This window comes from Aotus nancymaae, unplaced genomic scaffold (genome assembly GCF_030222135.1).
Source record: "Aotus nancymaae isolate 86718 unplaced genomic scaffold, 86718_ANA_hifiasm-v0.15.2.pri h1tg000014l, whole genome shotgun sequence".
NCBI classification, from domain to species: Eukaryota; Metazoa; Chordata; class Mammalia; order Primates; family Aotidae; genus Aotus; species Aotus nancymaae.
The window spans coordinates 72,812,709-72,837,828 of NW_026988425.1; the positions used below are offsets into that span (position 1 = coordinate 72,812,709).

General features: G+C 39.3%; 1 protein-coding gene and 1 pseudogene across 3 annotated transcripts in view; both read left to right on the forward strand.

The window, feature by feature from the left end:
- Nucleotides 1-25,120, forward strand: part of FAM151B (family with sequence similarity 151 member B) — a 58,981-nt gene that overhangs the window by 10,820 nt on the left and 23,041 nt on the right. For all 3 annotated transcript variants that reach the window (XM_021668644.2, XM_021668646.2, XM_021668645.2), the window contains exons 2-4: nucleotides 204-329; nucleotides 17,987-18,152; nucleotides 23,204-23,421. In XM_021668644.2, coding sequence (XP_021524319.2) covers nucleotides 204-329; nucleotides 17,987-18,152; nucleotides 23,204-23,421 — 510 coding nt within the window. The remainder of the gene's footprint in view (nucleotides 1-203; nucleotides 330-17,986; nucleotides 18,153-23,203; nucleotides 23,422-25,120) is intronic.
- LOC110567838 (small ribosomal subunit protein eS1-like) lies at nucleotides 1,417-3,196 on the forward strand (annotated as a pseudogene).

The following is a 25,120-nucleotide window of genomic DNA, read 5'->3' on the forward strand; positions in this document are numbered from 1 at the left end:
TAGCTGTTCTTGCAACACACACAGAAAATAGGCATGTGAGATGATGGATATGCTCATTTGCTTCACTATAGTAACCGTTTTACTATCTATATATATCACATAACGGCATATGTATATCTTAAATATACACAATGAAATTAATTTTTAAAATTTTTACCCTATAGAAAACAATATTACTTTTCATGTAAATACTGTTGTTTTAGGATCGTGGAGTGAAAATATACTGGAATATTTTCTGAGAAATAACCAGATTACCACAGAAGATGGCGCTGAGATCACCTGGTATCATGCAGCTAACCACAAGGCACAAATGAATGAGGCACTGAAAAGTAAGTCAGTACAGTTACTTGTAATTTACTTTGGATAATAGATTAATTCAACTCCTTTTTGGTATCTAGTAATATTTGCAGATACTAGGGACAGGTGATCCAAGTGTAAGTTCCAGGCTGACATAAGCATTTTATGTATTTATTTTTATTTATTATTTAATTATTATTTATTCATTTTTAGAGAAATGGTCTCAGTCTGTTGCCCAGGCTCGAATACAGAGGTGTAATCACAGCTCATTGCAGGCTCAAATTCCTGGGCTCAGGAAATCTGTGAGCCACCACACCCGGCTGAACATTTTTATAAAGTGTTTCATTTTGTTTACAATGGATAAATTGCATAATGGAAGAATTTTTTTATTTTCCAGAAGCGATTTGCCTGTTATGTCTGATTCGAAACTCTAATATATTATTATATTTTCTTATGTATCTAGTGATTTGAGTAAAACTTTTGAGATCAGGACCATGTATCTTTCATATTTTTATGTCTTCCATTGTGTACTAATGAGAAACTCACTCATTGTTTGTTCAATGGATGAATGAAGTATACCAATGTATGATTACTAAATAATTGGGCAATATTTATGCCTAAGCCAGAAATCAAGTCTTTGGTTTACTGCTTCAACCTGTAATCATTGCATGCATATCCCTTCAGTATACAGATGAACATTAAAGCAGTGATTCTCAGCCTTTTCCTATAAAGTGCTCGTATTGCCTGCAGCAGGAAAGGAGAATGGAAGCATATCATCACAGGGCTGGGGCAGAGCTTGCAGTGCTTGGTCCAACAGGGAATTTACCTTGAAATTCCAAGTTTTATTGTAAAAATTTATGCATTTTTGCATCCTAGTCCATTATATATCTGAGCTTCTTTTATTGTCAAAACACTGTTTTTAAATTGTGTTTTTCTCCTCAAAAGGGAGAACTTTGTCTCATTTCATATTGAATCCCTAATGCCTAAAACCATGTGTAGCATATAATAACTACACAATGATTATTTAGTAAATGAATTTTAGCAAAATTGATGCTTCAGGGAACAGTTGATTAATGGTTGCCAGGAACTGTAAGGAGTCAATGCTAATGAGTACAGGGTTTCTTTTTCGGATAATGAAATTTTTCTAGAATTAGAGAATGGTGATAGTCGCATAACCTTTGGAATACACTAAATAAAAACCACTGACATGTTCACTTTAAAAGAGTGAATTTTATAGTATGTAAATTATGTCTCAGTTTTTAAAAATGAAAAAAAGCTAGGAAAGGAAGAAATGAAACCATTATTCCCAGACAATATGATTGTGTATTAAAAAACAAAAAAGATTATATAAATAAATGATCATAATAAATAGGTGAATTTAGAAGATCTCAGGGTATGGTTAGGGGTGGTGACTCATGCCTGTAATCCTAGCACTTTGAGAGGCCAAGGTGGGTGGATCATTTGAGCTCAGGATTTCAAGATCAGCCTATGCAACAAGTGAGACCCTATCTCTACAAAAAATGGAAAAATTAGCCAGGCATGGTGGCATGTACCTATAGTCACAGCTTCTCAGGAAGCTGAGGCAGGAGGGGTCAGTTGAGCAATTGAGCCCAAGAGGTGGAGGCTGCAGTAAGCTGTGATCGCGCTATTGCACTCCAACTTAGGTGACAGAGTGAGACCTTGTCTCAAAAGAAAGAAAGAAAGAAAGAAAGAAAATCTTAGGATGAAAGGTCAAAATGGAAAATAAGTTCTGTTTTTCTCTTAACAACTGAAAATCCAGAAATACAACTTTTAAAATTGTACAGTTTGTATAATAATAGTATATACGGCCCTTTAGGCTCTCTGAGCAGCACCATGGTGGTTGGCAAGAACAAGCACCTTATGAAAGGTGGCAAAAAGGGAGCCAAGAAGAAAGTGGTTGATCCATTTTCTAAGACAGATTGGTATGAAGTGAAAGCACCTGCTATGTTCAATATAAGAAATATTGGAAAGACGCTAGTCACCAGGACCCAAGGAACCAAAATTGCATCTGATGGTCTCAAGGGTCGAGTGTTTTAAGTTAGCCTTGATGATTTGCAGAATGACAAAGTTGCATTTAGGAAATTGAAGCTGATTACTGAAGGTGTTCAGGGCAAAAACTGCCTGACCAACTTCCATGGCATGGATCTTACCCGTGACAAAATGTGTTCCATGGTCAAAAAATGGCAGGCAATGATTGAAGCTCATGTTGATGTCAAGACTACCGATGGTTATTTGCTTCGTCTGTTCTGTGTTGGTTTTACTAAAAAACACAACAATCAGATACGGAAGACGTCTTATGTTCAGCACCAACAGGTCTGCCAAATCCAGAATAAGATGATGGAAATCATGACTGAGAGGTGCAGACAAATGACTTGAAAGAAGTGGTCAATAAATTGATTCCAGACAGCATTGAAAAGACACAGAAAAGGCTTGCTCATCTATTTATCCTCTCCATGATGTCTTCGTTAGAAAAGTAAAAATGCTGAAGAAGCCCAAGTTTGAATTGGGAAAACCCACGGAGCTTCATGGTGAAGGCAGTAGTTCTGGAAAAGCCACTGCAGATGAGACAGGTGCTAAAGTTGAACGAGCTGATGGATATGAACCACCAGTCCAAGAATCTGTTTAAAGTTCAGACTTACAATAGTGGCAAATAAAAAGTCTCATTTGTGGAAAAAAAAATAATAGTATATACAAAGCCCTTTTTCTGTCATAGCCTGAGCTGAGGATGGTGAAAAGTTACTTTTGCTCTGCTGAACAGGAGTTGGTGATGCAAGGCAAAGTCTGGCCATGGTCACAAACTGGAGCTCCTGTGGGTAGGGTAACATATGCCTTGACAGACAGACATCCTCCTCTGGGTCTCCCTGTTATATGAGACTATTAGAACCATGCAGTCTCCCAAGCAGAAGTGTGCCCTGACTTTCAGAAGTCCTCTCACCACAGGCTATGGATGGGAGAGTAGGGAGAGGGGCTGGGCAGCTTCTGTATCTGTGTCTCCAGGCCAGGCCTCCCTCTCTTGTTAGGACTGTTAATATTAGACTATCCAACTGCTTATTGATGTTTGCACTTAGAGATCTCTTATGTTTCTCAAATTTACGTTATTTGAAATGAGATTCTTGACTATGTTTACTAACCTGCACTTCCTATGCTCTTTCCTGTCTTAGGAAATGGCACCACAGTCTACTTAGAGGTTTCAACCAGAAATCTAGGAGTCATATTCTCTACTTTGTTTATTCTTGTTTCTGATATATCATCCGATCATTATGATTCTATTCCAAAATACATTTTGAATTAGTCCACATCTCTCCATCTTTCTTACCATTATCCTAGAAGCCACCAGGATTTCTTGCTCTTACTGCTGTAGTTTCCCATCTTTTTCATGGAGGAGACCTTAGGAACATACTTTACATGGGTCCAGAGACTCCTCGACTTGCCTATTTACTGATTTTTTTTTTCTATTTATTGGAAGTAATGGAATTAGCACATTTTAGGAGGCTACAGGGTCAGGAGTTTGAGACCAGCCTGGCCTATATGGTAAAACCCTATCTCTGCTAAAAATACAAAAATTAGCTGAGCATAGTGGCAGATGCTTGTAGTCCCAGTTACTCAGGAGGCTGAGGCAGGAGAATTGCTTGTACTTGAGAGGCAGAGGGTGCAGTGAGCTGAGATCGTGCCACTGCATTCCAGCCTGGGTGACAGAGCAAGACTCCAAAAAAAAAAAAAAAAAAAGACTCTTACTCTTAAATGAAAGATTCCAAGCTCTTGTGACCCTTCATAACCACACTGATAAGGGAGACCTACAACCCCCTTCCCCAACTTCAACTTGGAAAAATAATAAAAGACCAGATCATCTGTCTTTCTGTAAATCCACTTTCCCTGTTATCCTTACAGAGGTTTGGCCGTAGGGTGAAAGAACAACTTCTCTGTATCTGCCTTCCCCCTGGCAAGATGAGCCACACAAACATCAGGACTCAGCACTGTTCACATGGTTGAAGAATTCAACCCTTGGCAGAGGGCTGGAAACTGTTTAGATAGTACCTGAACATTGCCTAGAATTGCATTTGATAGAGAATAAAAGGAGTATAAAACTCTGATTGGTCTTGGTGTTTTGGTGTTTATTTTTCTATTTTTTGTAGAGAGGCTGGTCTCAAACTCCTGGCTTCAAGCAGTTCTCCTGCCTCGGCCTCCCAAAGTGCTGGGATTACAGGTGTGAGCACCACACCCAGCCATTTTGTTATTCTATGCTTTGCCTCACTGTAATTAAAAGAGCCTAAATATGGTCTAGCTTAGAGAAGAGAGACATAGCAAACATCCATTGGGTTCTTACTGCATCGCCAGTCCCCTTTTCTTTCTTCCTATAAGAACTTTTTGTTTTTTGAGACGGAGTCTCGCACTGTCGCCTGGGCTAGAGTACAATGCTGTGATCATATGATTCTCCTGCCTCAGCCTCCCAAGTAGCTGGGATTACAGGCTCATGTCACCACACCTGGCTAATTTTTTGTATATTTAGTAGAAACAGTGTTTCACTGTATTGACCAGACTGGTCTTGAACTCCTGACCTCGTGATCCTCCTGCCTCTGTCTCCTGAAGTGCTGGGATTACAGATGTGAGCCACCTTGCCTGGCCAAGGACATTCCTTTTATTAAGGTATCCATTTCTGCTCTATACAAGCTTATGGAAACTGATTCCATTTGTAGCTCCAGGGGTGGATTAGAGTAAGTTAACCAGCACTTGAAGTTTTCCTGATGATTCCTATTGCTCCCATGGTGGGCAAGTGATCAAACTAGGCTCAATTAGACTCTAGTAAAGTAATTATATCTATACTTGCCAAAGAAGTTTTATATCTTAAAATTGAAATATGTGAACATGAAAATATGTAGCCCCAGTGGTTATTGGTAGCTGTCTTATAATCATGAGTTGAAATTAGCCTTACGATGAAGACAGCACCAAGGACAGTGAATAAAAGAGACATAAAGATCCTGGTAACATCAGTGAGCTGCTGATTGTACCATACTTAAAGCTCATGTGACCTGTGGACTTTCAGTTATTTGAGATGATAAATCTCCTAGCTTGAGTCTGAATTTCTATTTATTTGCAGCCAGAAGCATCCAATAGATTTATGAGTCCACCCTAATTGAATAGATTATTTTCCCTGCTTCCACACTTGCCCCTGTCCAGTTTATTTCCACCCAGCATCCAAAGTGGAATATTTAAACATAAATCACACCTCTTTTTTTGGTCTCAAATGGTTTTCCATTTAAAATCTTTAATGTAATTGCTAGATGGAAACACATTTGGTTCTACTGCCCTGGTTTCCAAGCAGAGAGATTTTTCCCTAAGGCTTTGACCTCTTGCCTCACAGTTTATTTCTGTCACAGAGGTGGAGATGTTGTTTTGGTTTGTAATTCTTGACTGGGTGGAGCTCATCTATCAAATGTGTGAGGCCAGGTGAAGTGACTCATGCCTGTAATCCCAGCACTTTGGGAGGCCAAGACCAGCCTGGCCAATATGGTGAAACCCCGTCTCTACTAAAGATACAAAAACTAGCTACACATAGTGGTGCACGCCTATATAGTCCCAGCTACTCAGGAGGCTGAGGCAGGAGAATCATTTGAACCAGGAAGCAGAGGTTGCAGTGAGCCAAGATCATGCCACTGCATTCCAGCCTGGGTGACAGGGCAAGACTCTGTCTCAAAAAAAAAAATGTGCTGGACATGGGAGTGAGTTCTTCCCTTCCACCTGGACACTGGGAAGCAGCCATCTGGATATTTGTATTTTTTAGAACTTTGCTTCGAAGGGGCTGTTCCAGGATTTGGACTACTGGGTGACTGGAAGTTAGGAGGTAGCAGGCATAGGCTTCATTTAGCTCTCAACTAAGCTGTGTCCTCTGACCTGGCTTTAGAGGTTATAAAAGTATACTTTGATCCCCCTCTGCTTAACTTACCTATTTTATTTCTCAGGATCCATTTGGAGGCCAGGTGTGGTGGCTCACGCCTATAATCCTAGCACTTTGGGAGGCCAAGGCAGGTGGACTGCTTGAGACCAGGAGTTCAAAATCAGCCTATGCAACATGGAGAAACCCTGTCTCTACTAAAAATACAAAAATTAGCTGAGTGTGGTGGTGCAAGCCTGTGATCCCAGCTACTTGGGAAGCTGAGGCAGGGGAATTACTTGAACCCAGGAGACGGAGGTTGCAGTGAGCTGAGATCATGCCACTGCACTCCAGCCTCAAAAAAAAAAAAAATCCATTTTGAGAAAGGGGTGCTATTTATTGGCAGTTTCAAACCACCTCAATAACCTGCACAAACTGGCCTATTTCTCCAAGTTCACAGTGTTTTTACATTCCTAGAAATTCCTACAGTGACCTCGTAACTTTTCCTGACTCCAGGATCAAAATTCAAGGTAGCACCTTCATATGTGGCCTCTTGTGACTGGCTTCTTTCACTTAGTGTAAGTATGTTTTCAAAGTTCAGCTGTTTTCTAGTGCATCTCAGTTCTTTATTCATTTTGATGGCTCGATCATTTTTTTGTGTGGATATACCACATTTTGTTTATCCACTCATCAATTGATAGACATTTGGGTTGTTTCCCTTTTTTGCTATGATTACTGCTGCTATGAACATTCACATACAAGTATTTTTGTGGACATGTATTGTGAGTTCTCTTGCGTATATGTTCAGGAGTAGAATTGCTGGGTCGTATGGTAACTGTATGTTTAACTTTTTAAAGAACTACCAAACTTCCCCAAAGTACCTGCTCGTTTTTACATTCCTCCTAGCAGTGTGGATGAGGGTTCTAGTTTCTCCACATCTTTGCCAACACTTGTTATTGTACATTTTAAAAAAATTATAGCCAGCTCAGTGTATGTGAGTTGGCATCTCATTGTGGTGTAGATTTACATCCCTAAAGACTCATGCTGGTGAACATCTCTTTGTGTGCTTTTTGGAAATTGGCTCATATTTGCAGCTGAGTAGCTTTCTTAGCCTGTTCCCTGCCTGTAGAAATTTGGGAGCCCACAGACTTCTTTTCGTTTTGAACTGTCTCTGTCCTTTTGTGTCCAAGTGGATACATTTCCCTTAAAAATATAGTGGGCTTTTAATATGTTAAATTTAATTAGAAGCCACACCCCCAAGTCTCTTCGAGGTAGGCCTCTCTCTACTTTGGTATGCAAGTTAAGGTACTGTGGACAACATCCTTAGGATTCCAGAAGATTGCATATCTAGCTATGTGGCTACATGAGGCACCTTCTTTCTGAGTTATTAATGAAGGGTCGTATGGTTGTGCCCTTGGCTTGATATTGACACTGAGGCCATATTTTACTGGCAGTGCTATGGTTTGAATGTTTGTCTCATCTAAAACTCATGTTGAAATTTTTTGGTTTTTTTTAGAGACAAGGTTTTATTTTCTAATTCAGGAAGTCCTGAGTTGGAAATCTTTTCTCTATATGTTGGTGAAAATCTGAACCGTTAGTTATTTAGCTTAGTTCTTTCTTCTCATTCTTTATAATGATTAGTTAAATGAAGCCAGTTGTCACTTTCACCATTTCCCCTGGACACCTTGTTAGCCAAATACGCAGATTTGTTGGGTGTCCTCTCTATCTTCCACCAGTTGCTACAGTGACAGTGTTGCCAGAAGTTTTACCAGTATGGAAAACAATAAAATGAGCTTACTGTTCTTAGGCTTTCAATAAGAATTTCTGCACTGCTCTTCCAGCCTCCATGAACAGTTCTCTCCTGGCTTTTCTTAGCCTCCACCAGCTCGCAAAGCCAATGCCACATGTTTAAGGTTTTTTATATGGCAGCACTCCACTTCCAGGTACCATTTCTTTTTATCTATTGCTGTGTAATAGAATACCCAAAACCGAGTGGCTTAAAATCACAGTAGTGTATTTTTTCTCATGATTTTATGGGTCAGCTGGGTCGTTCTTCTGTTGCATGTAGTACAGGCTGAGGACGTTCATGTAGCTGCGTTCAGCTGGGAGCTCAGCTAGGCCTGGAAATTCTAAAATGACCTCACTCATATGTCAATGGCCTTAATGCTGTCTGTCAGATAGGAAGTCTTAGTTCTCCTCCATGTGGCTTCTCTCTCTCTACATGGTCTCTCAGTCTTCAGTAATCTTTCCTGAATGTCTTTACGTGGTGGCTGGATTTCAAGAGTAAGAAAGCTGAAGGTGCCAGCTGTTTGAAAGGCTAGGCCTAGAACTGACAGTTTTATTTCCACTACCTTCTGTTGGTCAAAGCAGTGCCGATCATAATGCCATATCCCGAGTGTTGAAATGCTGAAAGATCAAAATCCATTGTCTAAAATCCCTAATATCGAATTGAATCCCCAAACTGTAATGACAGATTCAGAATTAGGTGCAATCAGGGCTACTAAGAGTGAATTTCAAGTTGTTACCAGTAAAATTTGTTTTTTTCATTCAGCCTGATGCCTTTGACAGAAAACTCAGTTGAGTGGATTGGCCACGTGAAATGGTAATGACAAAAACTTCAGTTTAAAATGAACTATGGGTCTACATTGGCATTTTTTCCAGCTGAGGAAATTCCAGGAGCTTTTAACAAATCAAAGCTGCATTTGCAAGAAGAAGCCAGAGAAGATAATGACATGCGTGGTAGGATAAGAAGGCACGCCGTGGGGTTGCTGTTCCACCATCAGTATTGTTACCACCGAATTTGTGGTCTGTGTATAAGTGCATGTGAAATGGATTTCCATGTGCCCAAAACAACGTAGACATGTGGCATAGAAGATGGGAAGATTTAATAGGGAATACTCATGCAGGTATATATCAAATCATAGAAGAAGTTCAGAAAAAACAGCGCCACATAGAAAATGAATCTGAATGTATTCTCCAAGGAGACTCATGCCCTAAAAGAAAAAATGTGGCCGGGTGTGGTAGCTCTCACCTGTAATCTTAGCTCTTTGAGAGGCTGAGGTGAGAGAATCATTTGAGTCCAGGAGCTTGAGATAAGCCTGGGCAACACAGTGAGACCTCATCTCTACTAAAAGTTAAAAAATTAGCGAGGCGTGGTGGTGCTTGCCTGTAGTCCTAGCTCCTCAGGAGGCTGAGGCAGGAGGATCCCTGGAGCCCAGGAGTTTGAGGTTGCAACAAAACGAGACTCTGTCTCCAAAAAAAAAAAGGGAAAGAAAAAAAAGCAACTGTTCATTGCAGTGCAAGTCGACCAGCTCTTACGGAGTACACTTGTGCGATTACCTATAATCTAGCCCTGTAATACACTTTTTTCGTGTGTCAAAGTTTCTTTTTTATTTTTTCCACTATTTTGTTATTTATCTTTTATTATTATGTATCATATTTTATTGACAGTTTAGATTTGTTTATATATATATATATATACACTTGCACTTTAGGTTCTGGGGTACATGTGCAGAACATGCAGGATTGTTGCATAGGTACATATATGGCAATGTGGTTTGCTGCCTCCATCCCCCCATCACCTATATCTGGCATTTCTCCCCATGTTATCCCTTCCCAACTCCCTACCCCTGCTGTCCCTCCCCCTCCCCTAGTCCCCCCGCAACAGACCCTAGTGTGTGATGCTCCCCTCCTTGTGTCCATGTGTTCTCGTTGTTCAACACCTGCCTATGAGTGAGAACATGCAGTGTTTGATTTTCTGTTCTTGTGTCAGTTTGCTGAGGATGGTGGTTTCCAGATTCATTAATATCCCTACAAAGGACACAAACTCATCATTTTTTATGGCTGCATAGTATTCCGTGGTGTATATGTGCCACATTTTCCTTGTCCAGTCTATCATCAGTTGGCACTTGGGTTGGTTCCCGGTCTTTTTTATTGTAAACAGTGCTGCAGTGAACATATGTGTGCATGTGTCTTTATAACAGAATGATTTATAATCCATTGGATATATACCCAGTAATGGGATTGCTGGGTCAAATGGAATTTCTATTTCTAGGTGCTTGAGGAATCACCACACTGTCTTTCACAATGTTTGAACTAATTTGCAATCCCACCAATAGTGTAAAAGTGTTCCTATTTTTCCACATCTTCTCCAGCATCTGTTGTCTCCAGATTTTTTAATGATCGCCATTCTAACTGATGTGAGATGGTGTCTCAATGTGGTTTTGATTTGCATTTATCTAATGACCAGTGATGATGAGCACTTTTTCATATGTTTGTTGGCCTCATATATGTCTTTTCTGAAAAGTGTCTGTTCATGTCCTTTGCCTACTTTTTGAAGGGGTTGTTTGTTTTTTTCTTGTAAATCTGTTTTAGTTCTTTGTAGATTCTGGATATTAGCCCTTTGTCAGATGAGTAGATTGCAAAAATGTTTTCCCATTCTGTTGGTTGCTGGTTCACTCTAATGATTGTTTCTTTTGCTGTACAGAAGCTCTGGAGTTTAATTAGATCCCATTTGTCTATTTTGGCTTTTGTTGCCAATGCTTTTGGTGTTTTAGTCATGAAGTCCTTGGCTAGGCCTATGTCCTGAATGGTTTTACCTAGGTTTTCTTTTAGGGTTTTTATAGTGTTAGGTCTTATGTTTAAGTCTTTAATCCATCTGGAGTTAATTTTAGTGTAAGGTGTGAGAAAGGGGTCCAGTTTCTGCTTTCTGCACATGGCTAGCCAGTTTTCCCAACACCATTTATTAAACAGGGAATCCTTTCCCCATTGCTTGTTTTTGTGAGGTTTGTCAAAGATCAGATGGTTGTAGATGTGTGGTGTTGCCTCTGAGGCCTCTGATCTGTACCATTGGTCTATATCTCTGTTTTGGTACCAGTACCATGCTGTTTTGATTACTGTAACCTTGTAGTATAGTTTGAAGTCAGGTAGTGTAATGCCTCCAGCTTTGTTCTTTTTGCTTAGAATTGTCTTGGCTATGCAGGCTCTCTTTTGGTTCCATATGAAGTTTAAAGTGGTTTTGTCCAGTTCTGTGAAGAGAGTCATGGGTAGCTTGATGGGGATAGCGTTGAATCTATAAATTACTTTGGGCAATTTGGCCATTTTCACAATATTGATTCTTCCTAACCATGAGCATGGAATGTTTTTCCATCTGTTTGTATCCTCTCTTATTTCCTTGATCAGTGGTTTGTATTTCTCCTTGAAGAGGTCCTTTACATCCTTTGTTAGTTGTAGTCCTAGGTATTTTATTCTCTTTGTAGTAATTGTGAATGGCAGTTCATTCTTGATTTGGCTCTCTTTAAGTCTGTTATTGGTGTATAGGAATGCTTGTGATTTCTGCACATTGATTTTGTATCCTGAGACTTTGTTGAAGTTTCTTATCAGTTTCAGGAGATTTTGGGATGAGACTATGGGGTCTTCTAAATATACAATCATGTTGTCTGCAAATAGAGACAATTTGACTTCCTCCTTTCCTAATTGAATACCCTTTATTTCTTTTTCTTACCTGATTGCTCTGGCTAGAACTTCCAATACTATATTGAATAGGAGTGGTAAGAGAAGGCATCTTTGTCTAGTGCCAGATTTCAAGGGGAATGCTTCCAGTTTTTGCCCATTCAGTATGATATTGGCTGTGGGTTTGTCATAAATAGCTTTTGTCATTTTGAGATATGTTCCGTCCATGCCTAATTTATTGAGAGTTTTTAGCATAAAGCGCTATTGAATTTTGTTGAAGGCCTTCACTGCATCTATTGAGATCATCATGTGGTTTTTGTCTTTGGTTCTGTTTATGTGGTGAATTACATTTACAGACTTGCATATGTTGAACCAGCCTTCCATCCCCAGGATGAAGCCTACTTGATCGTGATGGATAAGCTTTTTGATATTATGTTGCAGTCAGTTTGCCAGTATTTTAAGGTTTTTGCATCTATGTTCATCATGGATATTGGCCTGAAGTTTTCTTTTCTTGTTGAGTCTCTGCCAGGTTTTGGTATCAGGATGATATTGGTCTCATAAAATGATTTGGGAAGGATTCCCTCTTTTTGGATTGGTTGGAATAGTTTCAGAAGGAGTGGTACCAGCTCCTTCTTGTATGTCTGGTAGAATTCGGCCGTGAACCCATCTGGACCTGGGCTTTTTTTGGTTGGTCGGCTATTAATTGCTGCCTCAACTTCAGCCCTTGTTATTGGTCTATTCAGGGTTTCGACTTCTTCCTGGTTTAGGATTGGTAGGATGCAAGTGTCCAGGAATTTATCCATTTCTTTCAGGTTTACTGGTTTATGTGCATAGAGTTGTTTGTAGTAATCTCTGATGACAGTTTGTAGTTCTGTGGAATCTGTGGTTATATCCCCTTTATCATTTTTTATTGCATCTATTTTATTCTTCTCTCTTCTTTTTTATTAATCTGGCTAGTGGTCTATTTTGTTGATCTTTTCAAAACACCAGCTCCTGGATTTATTGATTTTTTGGAGGGTTTTTGTGTCTCTGTCTCCTTTATTTCTGCTCTGATCTTAGTTATTTCTTATCTTCTGCTAGCTTTTGAGTTGTTTTGATGTTGCTCCTCTAGCTCTTTCAATTTTGATGATAGGGTGTCAATTTTAGATCTTTCCTTGCTTCTCATGTGGGCATTTGTTGCTATAAATTTTCCTCTAGACACTGCTTTAAATGTGGCCCTAAGATTCTGGTATGTTGTGTCTTCGTTCTTCTTGGTTTCGAAGAACATCTTTATTTCTGCCTTCATTTGATTGTTTATCCAGTCAACATTCAAGACCTAGTTGTTCAGTTTCCATGAAGTTGTGCAGTTCTGAGTTAGTTTCTTAATCCTAAATTCTAATTTGATTGCACTGTGGTCTGAGAGACTGTTTGTTACGATTTCTGTTCTTCTACATTTGCTGAGGAGTGATTTACTTTCAATTATGTGGTCAATTTTAGAGTAGGTGTGATGTGGTGATAAGAAGAATGTATATTCTGTGGATTTTGGTGGAAAGTTCTGTAAATGTCTATTAGGTTTTTTTGGTCCAGATCTGAGTTCAATATCAAGTCCTGGATATCCTTGTTAATTTTCTATCTCTTCGATCTGTCTAATATTGACAGTGGAGTTTTAAAGTCTCCCACTATTATTGTGTGGGAGTGTAAATCTCTTTGTAGATCATTAAGAACTTGCTTTATGTATCTGGGTGCTCCTGTTTGGGTGCATATATATTTAGGATCATTAGCTCTTCTTGTTGCATTGATCTTTTTACCATTATATAATGCCCTTCTTTGTCTCTTTTTGATCTTTGTTGGTTTAAAGTCTATTTTATCAGAGACTAGGATTGCAACTCCTGCTTTTTTTTGCTGTCCATTTGCTTGGTAAATCTTCCTCCATCCCTTTATTTTGAGTCTATGTGTGTTCTTGCACATGATATCGGTTTCCTGGATACAGCACACCAATGGGTTTTGACTTTTTATCCAATTTGCCCGTCTTTGTCTTTTGATTGGGGCATTTAGCCCATTTACATTTAGGGTTAATATTTTTATGTGTGAATTTGATCCTGCCATTTTAATGCTAGCTGGTTGTTTTGTCTGTTAGTTGACGCAGTTTCTTCATTGTGTCGATGCTCTTTACCATTTGGTGTGTTTTTGGAGTGGCTGGTACTGGTTGTTCTTTTCTATGTGTAGTGCCTCTTTCAGGAGCTCTTGTAAAGCAGGTCTGGTGGTGATGAAATCTCTGAGTACTTGCTTGTTCACAAAGGATTTTATTTTTCCTTCACTTATGAAGCTTAGTTTGGCTGGATATGAAATTCTGGGTTGAAAGTTCTTTTCTTTAAGGATGTTCAATATTGGCCCCCACTCTCTTCTGGCTTGTAGGGTTTCTGCCGAGAGATCCACTGTGAGTCTGATGGGCTTCCCTTTGTGGATAACCCAACCTTTCTCACTGGCTACCCTTAGCATTTTTTCCTTCATTTCAACCCTGGTGAATCTGATGATTATGTGCCTTGGGGTTGCTCTTGTTGAGGAATATCTTTGTGGTGTTCTCTGTATTTCTTGGACTTGAATATTGGCCTGCCTTGCTAGGTTGGGGAAGTTTTCCTGGATAATATCCTGAGTATTTTCCAGCTTGGATTCATTCTCTCAGTCAGGTACACCTATCAAACGTAGATTAGGTCTTTTCACATAATCCCATATTTCTTGGAGACTTTGTTCATTTCTTTTTACTCTTTTTTCTCTAATCTTGCCTTCTTGTTTTATTTCATTGAGTCAGTCTTCAATCTCTGATATCCTTTCTTCTGCTTGGTGGATTCGGTTTTTGAAACTTGTGTATGCTTCGCGAAGTTCTCATGTTGTGTTTTTCAGCTCCGTGAATTCATTTATATTCTTCTCTGAGCTGTTTATTCTCATTAGCATTTCGTCAAACCTGTTTTGAAGGTTCTTAGTTTCTTTGCATTGGATTAAAACATGTTCTTTTAGCTCAGAGAAGTTTGTTATTACCCACTTTCTGAAGCCTGTTTCTGTGAATTCATTAGACTCATTCTCCATCCAGCTTTGTTCCCTTGCTGGTGAGGAATTGTGATCCCTTGGAAGAGGAAGGACGTTCTGTTTTGGGTGTTTTCATCCTTTTTGCACTGGTTGCTTCCCATCTTTGTGGATTTATCTACCTGTGGTCTTTGTAATTGGTGACTTTCAGATAGCGTCTCTGAGTGGACATCCTTTTTGTTGATGATGAAGTTATTTCTTTCTTTTTTTTAGTTTTCCTTCTAACAGTCAGGACCCTCTGCTGTAGGACAGCCGGAAGTCCACTCCAGACCCTGCTTGCCTGGGGATCACCTGCAGCAGCTGCAGAACAGTAAGGGTTGCTGCCAGTTTCTTCTTGTTATCTTTGTCCCAGAAGGATACCTGCCAGATGTCAGACTGAGCTCTCCTTTTTGAGGTGTCTCTTTGGATATACAGGGTTTGGGGAGTTTCTTGAGGAGACAATCTGTCCCTTATTGGAGCTCAAGTGCTGAACTGTGAGCGCCGTTATTCCGTTCAGAGTGGCTGGGCAGGTACATTTAAGTCTGCGGTAGCAGAACTCATAACCACCTTTTTTTTCCCGGGTGCTCTGTCCTGGGAAGATAGGGCTTTATTTATAAGTTCCTGACATGCTGCTGCCTTTTTTCAGAGATGACCTGCCCAGTGAGGAGGTAGCCTAGTCACAGTCTGCTGGCAGAGGCATTGTTGAGCTGCCGTGGGCTCTGCCCAGCTGCTATGTAAACTTGCGGTTTTTGTTTATAGAGGTGTAGTTACAACTGCCTTGATAATGGCAGACTGCCCCTGTAATGGCAGACTTCCTCAGTAATGGTAGACTGCCTCAGTAATGGCAGACTGCCTCGGTAATGGCCGACTGCATCAGTAGTGGTGGACTGCCTCGGTAATGGCAGATGCCTTTCCCCCCACAGAGCTGGACCGTCCTGGGTCCATCTATGCTTGCTGTAAAATTCTCAATCAAGAACATTTCAGTTTGCTGTCTTTGTGGGGGTGGGACCCGCCAAGCCAGATCACCTGGCTCCCTGTTTCAGCCCCCTTTTTTTCAGTTGAATGGGCAACTCTGTCTCCCCAGTGTTCCAGGCGCCAGTTGAAATGGCCACCCAGATTTGTGTGTGTTTGTGTGGAGACCCACTGCACTGGCTGAAACAACTGTGCTGGAAACTCGTGGCGCTTTTCCACCCGGGAATCTCCAGGTCTGTGGGCAGTAAAAACTCATTTGGAAATGCAGTAATCACTCACCCTCTGTGTTCTTGCTGGGAACTGCACTCCAGAGCTGTTCCTATTCGGCCATCTTGGATCATCCTATTATATTATTTATCTTTAAAAAAAAATTTTTTTTTTGAGATGGAGTCTTGATCTGTTGGCCAGGCTGGAGTGCAGTGGTGCAACCTCAGCTCACTGCAACCTGCACCTCCTGGGTTCAAGTGATTCTCCTGCCTCAGCCTCTCAAGCAGATGGGATTACAGGTGCATGCCATCACACCAGGCTAATTTTTGAATTTTTGTTAGAGACTGGGTTTCACCATGTTGGTGAGGTTGGTCTTGAATTCCTGACCTCAGGTGATTTGCCTGCCTCAGTGCTAGAATTACAGGCATGAGCCACTGTGCATGGCCATTTCCACTATTTTAAATTGTCAGTATTATATTGTATAATTCTCTATGCTACATATTTTATCTTTGCATTGTTTTCAATATTGGAGGTAAAAATTGTATAAAGACTTTTAGAGTGTTCTTATTTGTTTGATGTATTTTTTTCAAATTTTACTCCACAGAGGTATATTTCATAACATTGACTTTGTGTATAACCATTGTGCTTATTGATAAAAATGTTGAAACTTTCACAATTGATGAAGAGATATCCATTTGTATGTCTGCATTTGTGAAAGATGAAGTTTCTCAAGGTCGCCGTTCTTTGGGTAACTGACTACATGTGTGGTGGCAACCCATCACAGTTTTTGATTGATCTTGTCAAAAGACTTAGGTTGTTCATCAAGTTATTTCAGATGACTGCAGTTGTTTAAGCTATTTCTTTATGACTACAGTTCACCTGCTTATAACTGTTACATCTTTACAACTCATTAATATACCTGAGTGTTTATGTTTGCAAAAATGTGGTTATTATCACCTGTTTTATTGTGTAAAGTGGCCTCTGAAGGGTTCTGCCATGTTTTCATATGTTTCTCAAATAAATGCCCTTTTGAAAATGAACAGGATTGGCACAGTGGCTCATGCCTGTAATCCAACACTTGGGGAGGCCAAAGCAAGATTACTTGAGCCCAGGAGTTCAAGACCAGCCTGGGCAACATAGTGAGACCCTGTCTCTACAACAGATTTTTTTTTAAAAATCAGCTGAGCATGGTGGCACACACCTGTAGTCCTAGCTACTCAGAAGGCTGAGGCAGGAGGATTGTTTGACCTCAGGAGGTCAAAGCTTCAGTGAGGTATGATTCTGCTACTGCATCAGCCTGGGTGACACAGCAAGACCCTGTCTCTTAAAAAAAAAATTTAAAAAATGTAAATAAATGTATTTTAAAGAATTTTAAAATTACTTTTTCCAATATTTTCAAGATTTTGATCTTTTGGGATTGTGATTTTGGGGATTTTAGACTTCAGGGATTTTGATCTTCTGGGATTTCAAAATTCAAGATTATGGTATTTTGGGAATTATGGCCCCAATCCCATCACAAGACCAGCCCAGCCAAAGAGGCAGGGAAGGGGAAGTTGATGGGAAGAGGGGTATGCGTGTATGGCAGGAGTTGTTGGCAACCATCTTTGGAGTCAGTCTGTCACAGCCTGCTGGACTTATTCACACCGTGTCTAGTGAAGCTCATTACCTGTTCAAGGATGTATGCTTTTAAGCAGTAGCTAAATTGTGAGTCAAAGAAGTGAATTTTTAAATTAGACTTTCAAATGTGAGCAATGAATATCTATAATTTCTAATTTGAGGAGTGAGAAGATAAAAGTACAATTTTTATTCCCAGAAAACTTCAGCAAATACTTATTAAGCCTTCCATTATGTATGCACTTTGCTAGGCACTGGAAAGCAATTCAGAAGTATGTCAACAGCTTACAACCTGTGTGACTTAGGGAAAGTCATTAACTTCTTGGCATCTGTTTGCTAATCTAAGGACAACATGTACGGACCTTGTATACTACCTGACATGGAATAATTGCTCACTGAGTGTTACTTTTCTTTCCTTTTTTTTTTTATCTTCCTCAAAAAATACTGGGCATGATGGCTCCTATAGTTCTGTGCCCTGTTTTCTTAGCATTAACTTGAGTTCTTTTATTTGAACAGGTACTGCTCACATGATAGAGGCTGATGTCCTTCTTCCAAGTGATGGGGCAGAACACAGCCAGCCAATTATGGCCCATCCCCCTGAAACAAACAGTGATAATACGCTACAGGAGTGGCTGACTGAAGTTACGAAAAGCAATAAAGGCATCAAACTGGATTTCAAGAGGTATTTGTATAAACATGTTCAATTTTCTGGGAAAAAAGTAATAGCTGTGCCTGACTACCTGTTTTTTTTTTATGTTATCCAAACTGCAAATGGAATTGTAGACTTTAATATATTTCAGAACTGAACCTAAATGAACCTAAGACCCACTGAGTTATTTACCAAAATTGTTTTTGGAGACCCTTAAAGGCTAAAGTTAGATTAATTTTTATAAAGGAATTTATCATAAGTGACCATTGTGACAACAGAAAGATAAATTAAAAATGTGATTTTTGTTAAAAAGTAGCCCAGGAGAGAGGGGCCTGTTAGAAATTCATTGAGCTAGTTAATGCATATCCTATTTGATTTATATTACTATGTTTGTAAAGGGAAATATTGAGAATTCTCCAATAACCAAAGTGTTCCTTAAACATAATATTTGGAGGTAGCCTGGTGCAGTGGCTCACACCTGTAATCCTAGCACTTTGGGAGGCTGAGGCAGGTGGATCAGCTGAGGTCGGAAGTTCAAGACAAGCCTGCCCAACATGGTGAAACATCGTCTTTACTAAAAATACAAAAAATTATCCAGGCATGGTAGTGCGTGCCTATACTTCCAGCTACTTGGGAGGCTGAGGCAGGAGAATCACTTGAATCTGTAGGCAGAGGTTGCAGTGAGCTGAGATCACACCACAGCACTCCAACCTAGTCAACAAGAGCAAAACTGTCGCAAAAAAAAAAGATCATAAACTTTTTTAGTTATGAATCATTGAATTTCACTTTATTGACAAAGAAACAGTTTCCAGAGAGGTTAAGTGATTTACCTAAGGGCAGCAGGTAAGCTTTGACAGGTAAGCTACAACCAGATCCTAGGTCTCCTGAAACCAGTCCAGTGTTCTCTGTATCATGAAATAAAGTATTTGACCTTTAGTGCTTGATGGCTTAAACTTTTAGATCTCCTTGACTTATTGTGTGCTCAGTTTTTCATGTGTACTGTTGCCCCTTGAATTGTTCCCTGTGATATATTCTTTGGCTTCTCACCAGTCAGATCAGCTCATTCATTCTTAAATGCTAGCAGCTACCACAAAAGGGTGAGCCACTGGAACAAAGATTTTGCAAGTTTTTTAAAAATCATAACATATTTGAAGGGGATTCAATATAAACTTATAGGTATATGAACACCTATTATATGTTAGACACTGTTCTTAAAGCATTGCACGTATTTTTCATGAAATTCTTATAACAATCCTAAAAGGTAGGTTATTGCTATTATTCTCATTTCCAGATGAGGCAATGGAGATGGAGGGGGGTAAGGAGGCTGTTTGTCACATAGTTGGTAATGGAACTAGAGAGCTGTCAGCCTGGCTGGAGAGTTCCCACTGTTAACCAGATTGCCACACTCACTCCCTTTGTAAGAGCAGCTGAATGACCTGTTAGTTGAATTTTAGCAGTTCTTGTTTTGTGCTTCTAAGTTACTTTGTTTGGCACACAAATAAAAACATTATATTTTTAAATTTCATCTGGAGTCTTGGCAAGCTCTTCAATATTTTAGCCAAGAATTATTTTCCCTTAACATGCAATTTTATATAGTTTGTTACAATTTTAAGTATGATATTTATTTTTTCATTCCCAATTTCTAAATGAAATTAATAGGAAAGCAGGATATGATATTTAGAAGTTGATTTACAAGTAACTCTTTGGGAAAAAATATGTTCTATAATAACTAAGTTTATATTCATTTCAGGAGACTTAACATTCTAATCAGGACCTTCTTCTTCAGATGATCATCTTAGTGAAGCTTTGGCACTTCCTTATGAGAAACTTAGTACCAATATATGTAAGAATTGAGAATGTTGGCCATTGTATTTTAAGCTAGAATTACATGGAATTTATAGGTTAATTTAGAAGGATGTGTCACTTTATAATATGTGCACTATTGAGCCTTCCAGGCTGGGTCTGTTATTTCTTGTAGTATATACTAGTCCTCTGTTATCTGCAGTTTCAGTTACCTACAGTACACCATGGTCTAGAAGTATTAAATGGGAAATTCCAGAAATAAGCAATGAATATGTTTTAAATTGCACACCATTCTGAGTAGTGTGGTGAAATCTTGTACTTTCCCCCTCCATCCCACCTGGGGTGTGACTCATCCCTTCCCTTTGTCCAGCGTATCCACACCGCATATGCTGCCCACCTATTAGTCACTTAATAGCCATCATGATTATCAAAGTGACAAATCATAAAAAGAATGATGAGTACAGTCCAATAAGCTATTTTGAGAAAGAGAGAGAGAGACCGCATTCACATAACTTTTATTATAGTATATTGCTCTAACTGTTGTTTTAAAAAATCATTAGTTTTTATTGCTAATCTTTTACTGTGCCTAATTTATAAATTAAACTTTATTAGAGATAGGTATGTGTAGGAAAAAAAGCAAAGTACATACAGGGTTAGATGCTGTGTGGTTTCAGGCATCTGCTGGTGGTCCTGGAACATATTCCCTGCAGATAAGGGGCACTACCGTACATTTTATTTTGTTGTTTAGGAAAGTTTGTCCTCAGTCCTTTTTTCCCCTACAACATGTTACACCTTTTCTTCCAGAAGAACTTTAGAATGATTTTGTCAAGTTTTAGAAAATAAGAACTACAACAACAAAAAGTTTTTGGTTCCTTAGTGAGGTTTTAAATTTAACCACAGGTTTTTTTTTTCTTATTTAAGTTTCCGGTAAGGGAAAATATCATTATCTTTAGTCTACGTTAGTGATAATGAAAACATTTACATATAAAATGGAATAAATGTATTAAATTCTTGCTTCATTATGTTCTTTGTTGTAGCTTCTTTAACTGCATGTAATAGGCACTTAGTAAACACTGGTGGAATTTCGATTTTTGGGAGAAGACGCTGTTTGAAACTGGATATTGGCCAGGTGCAGTGGCTCACACCTGTAATCCCAGCACTTTGGGAGGGCAAGGAGGGCAGATTACTTAAGGTCCGGAGTTCAAGACCAGCCTGGCCAACATGGTAAAACCCAATCTCTACTAAAAATACAAAAATTAGCTGGGCATGGTGGCACATACCTGTATTTCCAGCTACTCAAGAGAGTGAGGGAGGTGAATGGCTTGAATCCAGGAGGCGGAGGTTGCAGTGAGCTTGAAGTTGGTGACAGAGCAAGATTCTGTCTCCAAAAAAAAGAAACTGGATCTCATCAGATGGAGAATCAGTCTTTAACTACTCTATGTCAGCTTACTGAATTGAGAAAGCCTAAGAAGCTCTCTCTTGAAATGTAAACTGGAGATTAGTATTTAATCCAGCTTCCATGGACACCAGATTTCGTAAGAAATCAGAGTCCTTTCTGGAAAAAGAGCTTGGCAGGAGACATGCATGGATTAGTTCAAGGTTTTTCCTTACTCCACCCATGAAGAGCAGAACCTCATGGGGACTTGGCTGCCGCTATGGGACTGACAGATGAGAACCTTTGGAGTCACAGGCACAAGTTGCTTGCTACCAAAAATAGAATTTTGTAGGAAGTACAGTGTTGGGTCTCAGAATTGTGGTTTTAACATGGTGTTGATACAGGGCAAGGCAGGAAGAATTTAAAAGAGACAAATGACGGGATCTAAATTAAAGTCTGCAAAGTCTAGCATTAGGGGTTATTCATCCACTAAAACCTAGGCCCTCCATTTCAGGGGCAGAAGAGTGAGAAGGAAGTGTACTATGTGGGAGCAGAGAGAAAGGGGCTAGAGGCTAAGGGATAGAGCCTGGGGTTCCTCTGGTTTTGGTACATAGTATCCTTGCTCAATGGTAAACATGACCCAATAAATAATGAGATTATTCAGATTTCTTCTCTTAGAGTAAGCAGCTCAAAAGGAGTGGAGAGAAGAGAGGTGGAAGCATAGATAGTACTGCAGTCTCTTAGGCAGAGAGACGGAAATGTGAGGAGGGGTCAGTGAATGTTCTCCCCTCCAATGTCCATTTCCAGAATTCTTAGCCTCCTGTTACAATATTCACTGCAAGGTAATTTTATTTTTCTTTTTCGTTTGAAACAGACTTTTGCTTTTGTTGCCCAGGCTGGAATGCAAAGGCGTGATCTCAGCTAACCATAACCTCTGCCTCCAGGGTACAAGTGATTCTGTTGCCTCGGCCTCCTAAGTACCTGGGATTACAGGCATACGCCACCACACCTGGCTAGTTTTTGTATTTTTAGTAGAGACGGGGTTTCGCCATGTTGGCTAGGTTGGTCTCAAACTCCCAACCTCAGGTGATCCACCCGCCTCGGCCTCCCAAAGTGCTGGGATTACAGGCATGAGCCACCATGCTTGGCTAGTAATTTTCTTATGAATGAACATAGGCAAGTAAAAATTATGGAAGCTGATCAAAACCTTATTGTTTCAAAGTCTGTAGGTATCAGCTAGAATAGATGTAGGGAAGTAAAAAGAGTGAAGTTGCTTTTTTGATTTAAACTAAAATATACATGTTTCTAGTTTTCAGAAAACATTCTTACAATAAAAAAAGAAAAACTTACAAAAAGTTTAAGGAAATACTGTAATTTTATATTTTGCAGTCATTTTTAGAATTATGTTTATGTATCCAAACTCATCCAAAAATACATAAAGGAAAGAAGCTACTTTTTTTCTCTAGGGTCATGAGCCTAAATTAGAAATACAGTGCTTGGATCCACTTGGGTATTTCATAAATGTCAATTTATAGGTTATACGTGTATTTCACTTATCTTATTTATACATTCTCTGAATATTTGTGTCTCTTAAAAAACTATTTTCACACTAAGTGATCTTAATATGGAGTTTTGAAACCTCTGTTTTGTCCACAAGTAGTAGCATTAGTCATATATTTATAGACTCTTTATGGTATATTCATGAATACTAAGTACAATTCAACATTGAGAGATATGGCCTAGGTTAGCTTTTCCCTTGGGTGCTATGTGATCTTTGATTTTATTTAACCCAGATATTATTGTATTTTTATTATGAATTTGAGAACATTAAGACCACTAGTCTAAAAGAACTTCTTTTTACTTTACCTTAGGAATCTATCTCATTGACAACAAATTATGTTTTTAGTCTGGCAGCTGTAGAACCGTCCATGATGCTCTTGGAAAATATGAAGAGGCATCTGAAGCGTCCTGTATGGATTAATGCTGATATTCTTCCTGGTCCAAATGGAAATAGCAAAGTAATAGATGCAAAGCCATTTTTAGACACCGTGACATCCTTCTTTCCAGACGTGACGTTTTCCCTGGGTTGGACAACAGGATGGCATCCAGAGAAAGTCAATGAAGGTGATAATTCTAATAACATATTTCTTATTGGTCAAATTAAAGTATCCTCCAAGTATAAAAATAACATCTTTAATACAAAGCCCAAAACACATTCTACAAAATCTAAGGCTAATGGAAAAGAAGGCCTGACTGCAGGTATGTGTAGACCCTTCCGTCTACCCTTTCAGATAGATGCTGTGTTCACTGGGGATGCTGCAAATTTTAAGAGAGTGTATACATTTATAGTCATAAAAGTAAAGCTTCTGTTAGCAATCTCCTTTTCTAATTTTTAAAATTATAATTTTCCAGTGGATCACTTCACTTCTTTTTATCAGGAAATTAGCTACTAAATTAACATACTCACTCAATATTTCTGTAAAATGTTCCTTTATTGACTGACCAATAGTTTTTACAACTTGATTTTGATAAAGTATAGAGTTATTTCAAATATATATATTCTGGCTGGATGTGGTGGCTCATGCCTGTAATCCCAGCACTTTGGGAGGCCAAGGTGGGCAGATGAGCTGAGGTCAGGAGTTCAAGACCTGGCCAACATAGTGAAACCCCATCTCTATTAAAAATACAAAAGTTAGCCAGGCATGATGGCGCATGCCTGTAGTCCCAGCTACCCAGGAGGCTGAGGCAGGAGAATTGCTTGAACCCAGGAGGCAGAGGTTGCAGTGAGCCAAGATCGTGCCACTGCACTCCAGCCTGGGCAACAAAGTGAGACTCTGTCTCAAAAAAAAAAAGTATATATACTTATCTTTATTACATATATGTATATATTTTATTTATATTTATAAATATATATACTATGTACATACACATATATATGTATATATATACTTTTTTTGAAGGTGTTTATAACAAGCAAGTGTGTTTTCCACGTCTTTTTTTTTTTTTATTTTTTTGAGACAGATTCTTGCTCTGTTGCCCAGGCTGGAGTGCAGTGGCACAATCTCAGCTCACTGCAACCTCCACCTCCCAGCTTCCCAGGTTCAAGCGATTCTCATGCATCAGCCTCTTGAATAGCTGGGATTACAAGTGTGTGCCACTGCACGCAGCTAATTTTTGTATTGTTTTAGTAGAGATGGGGTTTTACCATATTGGCCAGGCTGGTCCTGACTTCTAGTGATCTGCCCATCTCAGCCTTCCAAAGTGTTGAGATTACAGGTGTCAGCCACTACACCTGGCCTTTTTTTTTTTTTTTTTTTTTTTTTAAGAAACAGGGTCTAGCTCTGTCACCCAGGCTGAGTGCAGTGGTACCATCATGGCTTACTGTAGGTTCAACCTCCTGGGCTCAAGCGATCCTCCCACCTCAACCTCCAGAGTAGCTGGGACCACAGGTACATACCATCACAGACAGCTAATTTTTTAATTTTTTGTAGAGGTCCACACAATGTTGCCTACACTGGTTTCAAACTCCTGGGCTCAAGCGATCCTCTCACTTTGGCCTCCCAAAGTGCTGGGATTGCAGGCATAAACTACCATGCCTGGCCCACAATATCTTAACATGATTTAAATATATATAAAATATATACATATACATATAGTCCATTTTACCACTATTTCTACTCTAAGTAATATGTACAGGTAATTTAGGCAAGCCAAAAATAAAATTGATTTGATATTAATTATCACTTAAACAGCTGGTATATACACCAAAGCTACTTTTTGTTAGAAAAGAAAATTTAGCAAAAATAGGAAATCCAAGTTTATA